The following is an 8,470-nucleotide window of genomic DNA, read 5'->3' as shown; positions in this document are numbered from 1 at the left end:
CCCCCCGGTCCCTGGAGCCTGGAGAAGCGTCCCCGGAGGGCCGCTCCGCTGCGGGTGCCACCTCTGGGTGCCACCGCGCACCGCGCCACCCCCGCCGTGCGCCTCCTCGGCGTCGTGTATCGATCGCGGGGCGCTCGGGCGGGGCGCCGTGGCGCCGACAAGCGCTCCCCGCGCCCAGTACACAGCGCGCCGCGGGCCGTCGTCTTTGTCGACGAGTCCGTGTCCGAGGCGAGCGGGGACTCCCTCCCTCCCTCCTTCGACGGGCACCCGTGGGTGTGTCCGTCGTGGCCCGGATCCCGGGTGTCCCCCGGGAGCAGAGGCACCCCCAGGTTCCCAGCCAGGGGTAGCCAGGGGAGCCCGTAGCAGGGGCGCCTTTGTCGCCGCGCACCCCCACCCCCTCGCCCCCTCGCCGTGCCGTTCGGCCCTCGGGCTCGGCCGAGCCGACCGACCCCTCCCCCCCGCAGTCGGACCGTTCGCGGATCCCCCGCGCACAACCCTGCAGACGACCAACGACGACGCCACCACCTTGTAAGGCTTTTGCGTGCCTCGGCGCGAGAACGTGACGCTGCTGGAAGTGACTCGACGAGCGTCGGCGTGACCCGCGTCCGTGACATGTGACGACCCCATGGAACGCTGGCACGGCGCACCATGCCCGTGCAGGGGCCCGAGCCGCCTGTGGCTGTAGCGGGGCAGCAGCAGCGACCACTCCCCCGTGGCCACGGCAGTGACAGCAGCGACCTGAACCTCAACCCCCTGGCCAGCTCCCCGCAGTATGCGAGTCCCGCCATGGGTCAGTCCTCGTCGGTGAGTATGGCACGGAGTGCGGCTGCAGCGAGTCGTGCGCTGGCGCAGGGCTTATCTGTCGCCCGCCCCGCCTCTGTGAGTCACACAAGTGCAGCCCGCCGCCACGTCCCGTGGCCGCCATGTTTGTCGAAGGGGTAGTACCCCCCCCCCCCCCTTCTTCCCCCGCTCAATGTGTGCGCTGCTCAGCGCTGCTCGGAGGGCGAGCGGAAGTACTCCGATTCCGGTGTCCCTGCTTCTTCCGCCGCTGGATTTTGCTGTTGCGTGGGGTGCTTCAATTTCAAGTGACCGTGGCTTTAATTTCGAGCAGCGCATTTTCTCTAGAGGACGAGTACCTGTGCTTCACCCCTACCCCAACTCTAACCCCCACCCCCCGCACCACAGAACGAGACCACGGCGCTTTCCATTTGCATACATTTTTATTTTTTCGCTTTGCGTCGAGTCAAGGTCGCACGCATGCTGGAGCGGGAAGGGGGGAGGGGGGGGGGCACCCGAGGGAATGACATGACCTCTGACCTCCCCCTTCCTCCCTCTGGGTCCGGTCCCCGGCGATCACATGTCGAGGAAAGGGGGGTAACGACCCTGATATATCGAGTACAACGGATTGCCTCGTGTCTACCGGCTTACCCCCGGATGGGCTCACTCAGGCCGTCAGTCGCTTCCCCCTCGACATATACACGACGTGACTGATAGTGGCGGAGCCCCGTCACGTCCCCGACGCGCCGGCCGCGCAGTGCAGCAGAGGCCCTCCCCGTCGCGACATGCGTGGGCCGGCGGCCGCTCTGGCACCCTTGGCGGCGACCTGGTTGAGGTCGCTGCGGAGGACGGCGCCGCTGCGGGCCGCGCGCTCGCTGTGCCTGTGGCTGTGCGCCTGCTGGTGGTGGGCGGCCGCGATGCACTGGGCGGCCGCGACGGGCGCGCGGAGGCTGCTCGGGCACCCGGCCGCGGAGGTGACGTTGGGGTCGTGCTGGCCGTCAGCTGGGGCAGGTCGGACCTGGGTCTGAGAGGTTCTCGTGTGTTGCAGAGTGAGTCCAAAGGGCTAAAGCGCGCCGGGCCCTACATGCGCGGCGCCGCCAGCTCGTTCGGCTTCAGGCGCTCCAAGGGCGCCAACAACAACGACAAGGCCGCGCTGGACAAGCGCGACTACAGCCAGGAGGCGCTGGAGAAGGAGCAGCACAACGTGACGACGGCCATCAAGGCCAGCCCGGGGCTGGCGAGGGCGGCCAAGGATGTCGCCGGCGCCGCCCCCGGGGCGCAGGCGCCGCCGCGCACCAACCGCTTCGGCTTCAGGACCTCCAGCAGCAGCAGTGAGTGTCGTGGTCGAGGTACCCGTGAGGGACACCCCCCTTTTTACTGTGTGCTCACGCTCAGGGTTGTCAATTTCCGGGAAAAATTTTCGAAATTTTTTCAAAAAATTTCGAAGAAAAAAATTCTGGCCAGTTGTCCTTATTTTTCCGAAAAATTTCCAGGACTTTCAACCGTACTCACGCTCTGCTCTTGTTCCCCTAGACGCCAACAAGCTGTCCAACAAGGTGGGGGACTCCAGCGCGCAGGTGCTCGCCAAGCAGGGCCAGCAGGGCAAGGCGCCCGTCGGCCCGCCGGCCCGCCCCGCACCCGCGCAGTCGCAGCCGCGCCCAGCAGCCCACAGTGAGTTTTAGTAACAGCCTGGTGCTCTCCGTTACAACCGCAGCCTCGCAACCCGACCCCGCTCGCGTGTCGCGGCTGACAATGTGTAACAGCTAATGTCCAGCAGCACGATGACACCATCGTGTACTGATTTAATTTTTGAGGCGTTAAAATTTTGTCTTTATCAGATGATACCTCAATTAAAGTACAGTACTTAGTCTAAAAAAAAATCATTACCTACGTTAAGATGTCAGCTAGCTTTAACTATCGATCAGGACATAGTTATATTTTCTTGGACACCCTAAAAGATATCTTTCGCCGGAAAATGTTGATATATTTGTATTATTTCCAATCGCCAGAGCCCTCCCCGAAGCCCTCCCCATCCCCGAGGGCGGCGGGCCGCCCCTCCCCGCCCAACTCCCTCCCCGTGACGAGGCACGGCCCCGCCATGGCGCCCGGGAGGCCGGCGTCGTCCTTCCTACCCCGCCCTGGCCGCGGCCGCGGCCTCGGCGCCAAGGACGCCAAGACGGCCGCCAACATCGGGACGCGGGGGCGAGCTCCGGTGAGTACCCGCGACGTCCTCGTGGCTCCCTATGCCCCGACGCCAAAGCACCACGTCGTGGTCGTGAACACGGTCTCCTGCTGCCCCTCCCGCAGATTGCGACGTGCGACGACGAGCTGATGTCCTCCAAGGACAGCTCGATGAACGAGGACTCTGGGCTGGGCAGTCAGGCGGTGGGCGACACGGACACCCTGCACGGCGTGGACATCCTGGACATCAGCCCTGGTGGCGCCCGGCTGCGGCGGGTCGCCCAGTCGTCCCGACGCAGTCTCCGGGAGGAGGACGACGACCCGAACGTCATCACGGAGATCGTCCCTATCGCCAAGATGGTGTCCAGGGCGTCCCTGAGAAGTCTCGTGTCCCTGGGTGCCCAGAACCCCTCGCCTCAACGGGTAGGTTATTCGGTTTCACCCTCCAAGGCCTCGGCTTCGTACCTGATGCCCATCTCTGACGTGACCCCTCTCTTTCCCCCGCAGTTGTCCGCCAGAGGCTCGCCGAAGAGCATCTCCGCGAAGAGCGTGTCCTCGGACGAGTTCCACACCGACTCTAGCCTCTTCCGGGGTTACGGAGAGGGCCTCGACGACACCACCGAGGCCAAAGTGTACATCGACGGCAAGACGGCCGAGAAGAGGAGGTCCTTAAACGGGCGCTTCATGAAAGACTACGGGCCGGAGCAGGACGAAGACTGGGGCCAGGGCGAGGCCATGGCCGAGGGCGAGTGGAAGGACGAGGTCAACGCCGTGGTGGTCATAGGTGAGGACGATGACGGTGACTTTGCACTGACGTATCTATGACAAAAATCACGTGAAATCGACTCATTTTTGACGTGAACGTGATAGCCAGGAGACTTTACTTTTGACTTATTCGTGACGAAATTCTGTGTACGCGGGACTAAAGGGTGGTCTATCTTCGTGTCTTCAGACGAGGAGGTGTGCGGCGAGGTGCAGGAACTGCGGAGCTCGCTGGGCCCGGTGGTGGCGGCCGCCGAGGTCACCAAGCTGGCCGACCTGGTGGCGGGCGGCGGCCTGATCGAGGACGAGAGCGCGCCGGAGGACAGCCTCTTCAGCAGCAGCGCGTCGAGCAGCGACCCCGAGGACTCCACCTCCCCCGCCAAGCGCAGCCAGGCCGGCGAGGGCCGGCGCAAGGTGCGCACCAAGAAGAAGGAGCGCGAGGCCAAGGACGAGGTCAAGGACCTAATCAAAGCTAGCTGTAAGGTGTCAGAAAACTCAACATGTGCTGACAAGAAAGGGGTAGGATTCCGCTTGTTTTTTTTTTTTTCTCTGCACTTTCAAAGTATTCTTGATGGGGGATTTCGTTGTGTAACTTTCGTTGCAATTACTCGTAGGGCCATACACTGAGCCCAGAGGGGTCGGGCACGCCATCCAACTCCTTTTCGCTGTCCGACGGACGGGACTTCCTCATTGACGACGAGATCATCGACCAGCCGGCCCTGACCTACCACAATAAGCTGCACGGCGACGACAGCGAGCTGGCCTCGATCACGGAGAGCGCCGCGTCCCTCACCCTCAGGGAGTCATCTCATCATCAAGGTACCCGCAAATGATTTAAGAGGTGAAAGGGGTAAAGGTGACAAGGGTGGTTTGGTGCTTTACTTCTTTTTTTTTCTTTTTTTGAGAAAATTAAATTAGCACTTTTGGTGTGGTGTGGATGCCCATTTGGTAGTTAATGATTGCGAGGACCTTTCTGCTGGAGTAAATTTGCATGTTTGTGTGATTACTAACCCTCTTAGGTGCTGCAAAATTATGTTCATTTACGAAATTTTATTTGTAGAATCAATGTAGGTTCTCTTGAAATGTGTAGGACAGGACTTACACCCACAGAGTGCTGTGCAGGGCTGTCCCCTTTCACCAAATGCAATGCAGGGGGTTCGAAATATCGTCTCTTCGCACACGACGGGTTGAAATAGGATATGAGATAGATTTTAATGGTGCTTATGTGCTCTTCCGATACTAGATGTAATAATTTGTCTTCTTGCGTTGTGATTTATTCTGTTGAGCCGCGTGTCTCAGAATTTGTGATAGTGGGGTGCCATTTATTAGGTAAGGGTGTAGTGAGAATGTGAATTGGGAAGACTGGAAGACATTTTTAGTATTCTTCTTTTTAACACCTTAAGTTGAGAAAGTTTAATCATGTTAGTGTTCAAAGTACACATATTCCAATTTTGGTGTCCATTGAGCTCATTCCACTTTGTTTTTTTAAGTCTTTTTACATAATGCAAATTTGTCCATTGTGCATTATGCATTTACATGTTTATCGATAGACTATCTTACTTTATTTGGAATCATGGTATTCTTAATGACATTATCCTGATGTTAGTCTAGAAATACTTTATCACTTATGAATAGGATGTATGTTTATAATATTCTGCATTCAGTTTCATTGAGTAGTTTTCTTTTATAATTACTCATTTTTTTCCACTTATGGTATTATTCTTGGTGCTGGTTGCTGACAAATCCCTGATTTCATTATTTCAAAGTTAGTTTTAAACTGTATGCGTCTTTAATGGTGTTGGGAATTTTCTTCATGCACATTACGACTGCTCAGTTCAGTGTGAATTTTGACTGAGCTATTTCAACAAGTGTTTCTTCCCCAAAAATGTGTTTTTGTGTCTAGAGACTAACATTTTTAAGAAAAATGCTCTTATTATAAGAAAACTCACTTGCTAGAAGTGTGAATAGCGATTAGAGTAAGAACATTTGTCTTAAAAATTTTGGGATATTCTTGAATCAAAAACACAGTTTTTATTTTGCTGATTTTATGCCTTGGATTGTTTTTTGTTTTGTTTTTAACCTGCAGCCTTGTATTGACTATTAGATTTGGTGCTTGCTTTTACTTTCGCTCATGTGCCTTCCGTTAGTGATTCTCAGTTCATCTGTACTGTGCCTGTGAACTTCTTCTTGTATATCTCTTACAAGAAATTAAATTATGTAAAAATCTGCACATCTGATGATTTTTTCAATGGCATACCTGTTAAACCTATTAATTAAGTAGAGCTGTGCCAGGTAAGTTAGAATCTTCATCCAAAGAAAGACAAATCTGTTGTCACATATTTTTGATATTGCATTTGCCTTTCCGCTCTTAACCAATGTAGTTAATGAAAAACAAAAATAAGGCACATCTCTGCTTAGTAGGTATTGCTTGCACCACCTTCGTACCACACCATTCTTTTTCCTTGAACGAAGTTGCGTTCCGGAACCACGGGTTTCTCCTGCACAGCAACCTTTCTTTGTACTCAAATACTTTGTTCTGGGCAATCCACACCATTCCCGCCACACAAACCACCCGTAAGCAGCCTAGACGTTGCCGGCAGCCGAACAGAGGGAAGGGAGGGAAAACTGGCGGTAGGGTTGGAATAAGTCCTGGAAATTTTCCGGAATTTGTTCACAAATTTTCCGGAAAATTTTCGGAAATTTCCAACTCCAGGCCAAAGTCAAAGCGCGTAGCGCTCCACATAGTGGATGGCGATGTCGGTGAAGGCAGCTCAGTGAGGCTGAAGCAGGTGCCTTGTGCTCGACAGCGCTGCCCAGCGGCCTGGCGCGGGCGCTCAAGAGGGCCGGCTCGGGGGCCGAGGGCAGCCCCAGCCTCGGCCGCGGCGACAACACCCTGCGGCTCGCGCGCTTCGGCTCCATGGACTCGCTCGCCACCAACTCGATCGACTCGGAGGACCTGATGATGGACTTCGAGGACGACGCCGACAGGTGGGTGAGAGCCGGTAGTGAGCGGCGCGCAGCGTCCGCGAGTGTAGGACGCTGCCGGTTTGCTTGAGAATTTGGTGGTATTTGTTGCACGTGATTTTGAAAATTTGTAGGCCAAAAATTGTTTTCGAACTAGTGGAGAGGTGGGTGGTGGAGGCGCCTGGTGGGTAGGCATCAATCGGGCACGCCGTCTGGGCGGGCGGCCTATGCCCAGCTCTTCGGGCGTCTGGGGCCTCAGCGGCTGGTCAATGGAGGCCAAGGTTGTCAAACCAATTAGATTATTCCACAGACTTGAACTTGTCGCTAGCTGGGGGACGACTTCTTTGCTTTTGCATTTTCCTGGAGTATTTTTCAGGCTCCCATGCCCCTTACTTTGTGAGTACTCAGTGCCACTATGTTTAACAATTGTTAGATATTAAAGTCTAGTTGTAAACGGGTGCTAGGATTTTTTATTGAAAAGAATTGAAAATGTTGTGGTCCAAAACTGTCTTTGGCTTTAATGGAAAAGTACTGCGGGATCTGTCTCAGCCAAGCCAGTGGAAGCGCCTGGTAGGCTACAAGCGGCCACGCACTTTGAGCGGGTGGCCTACCCTGCGCTCGTCAGGGGCTTTTAGCCGGGGGACGGAGTCAATCCAGTTTGCTTTTCGATTGACTTGAACTATGGCATGGCTTCTCCCTCGTATTTAGCTGGAGCGTAATTTTGACTCTCCCAATCCTGGTCAGACCGCTGTCCCCTCCGTACTACGAGACTACTTCCGAAATGCTCCGCACTTTTTTTACCTTACCTTATCACTCTCTCAACAATGTCTGGTTATAGTAGTAAGACGCGCCGAGATGTCTACTCAACTGTATTTTTATTTAACTGTTTGGTGGCGGATCTGTGATAAAGTAGCAGCAGGGGCGGTCTTGGTTAGTGGAAGCGCCTGGTGGTGAGGCTACAAGCGGCCACGACGTTTGTGCCGGTGGCCTACCCTGCGCTCGTCAGGCGTTCGGCCGGCCGAGGGTTCTTTTCTTCCCTCGCAGCCGCGGCCGCGCGGCCCAAAGGGGGTCGATTCATTCCCTTCTTCCAACGACTTACCTCTGGGGTCGTCAAGTGCTCACCGTCACCCTCGCCCTCGTGTCTGCAGCGGCCGGAGGCAGCGCCCCGTCACCAAGTCGTGGGCCGGGTCCCCCGTCACGTCCTGGCCGCGGCCGAGGAAGTCGCGGAGCTTCAGCTTCGTCGACCTGGACGAGCTGCGGGGCGTCGAGAGCTTCGCGCGCAGCGGCAGCAGCAAGGACAACAAGCGGGCTAAGGAGGAGGCGGAGGCGCGCGCGCGCAGCAAGAGCGTGGGCGGCGCGGCGGACGACGGCGACCTGGCGGACGGCCTGCTGCAGTGCGACGGCGCCGGCGACGACCTGCTGGCCGACAACGACAGCGTGCTGCTAGAGCTGTCCTCGCTCATCGAGAGCATCAGCAGCAAGGATCGCGTCAAGGACCGCAGGTGAGTGTGCTGTGCAGGACCTGTGGGTGGGAGAGGGAATGTGCGGCGGGGCCGGCGGCGCCCCGGCCGGCACCACTCCAGCGGAGCTCGAGTCGCGGGGACCCGGAGAGGGAGGAGGGGGCGGGGGTCGCTGGAGAGCGGTGCTGGAGAGCGGCGCTGGAGCGCCTAAAGGCCCTGCCGCTCCTGGCTGCGGCTCGGCACGGAGCGGCCGTGTGCCCTGCTCCGCCGGCTCGGCCCGTGCACAGGCCGGGTCGGCGGGGCCCAGATCGGCCGCACGGAACACC

The 8,470-nt window shown here is 57.1% G+C and overlaps 1 protein-coding gene across 4 annotated transcripts in view; it reads left to right on the top strand.

The window, feature by feature from the left end:
- Positions 1–8,470, top strand: part of LOC113211966 (uncharacterized) — a 17,622-nt gene that overhangs the window by 1,462 nt on the left and 7,690 nt on the right. Inside the window, exons 1-10 of one of the 4 annotated variants that reach the window (XM_026430524.2) lie at positions 472–804; positions 1,826–2,108; positions 2,311–2,448; positions 2,787–2,989; positions 3,085–3,381; positions 3,466–3,742; positions 3,911–4,239; positions 4,335–4,539; positions 6,528–6,708; positions 7,833–8,186. In XM_026430524.2, coding sequence (XP_026286309.1) covers positions 649–804; positions 1,826–2,108; positions 2,311–2,448; positions 2,787–2,989; positions 3,085–3,381; positions 3,466–3,742; positions 3,911–4,239; positions 4,335–4,539; positions 6,528–6,708; positions 7,833–8,186 — 2,423 coding nt within the window. In that variant the 5' untranslated portion in view covers positions 472–648. Of the gene's footprint in view, positions 1–471; positions 805–1,518; positions 1,752–1,825; positions 2,109–2,310; positions 2,449–2,786; positions 2,990–3,084; positions 3,382–3,465; positions 3,743–3,910; positions 4,240–4,334; positions 4,540–6,527; positions 6,709–7,832; positions 8,187–8,470 lie in introns of those variants that run through there. The other 3 variants (XR_008011380.1, XM_052269664.1, XM_026430525.2) reach the window with 3 other exon arrangements.

This window comes from Frankliniella occidentalis, unplaced genomic scaffold (assembly GCF_000697945.3).
Source record: "Frankliniella occidentalis isolate FOCC.00 unplaced genomic scaffold, Focc_3.1 Scaffold98, whole genome shotgun sequence".
Taxonomy (NCBI): Eukaryota; Metazoa; Arthropoda; class Insecta; order Thysanoptera; family Thripidae; genus Frankliniella; species Frankliniella occidentalis.
Note: the sequence above shows the minus strand (reverse complement) of the source record. Positions and strands in the feature narration are given on the sequence as shown.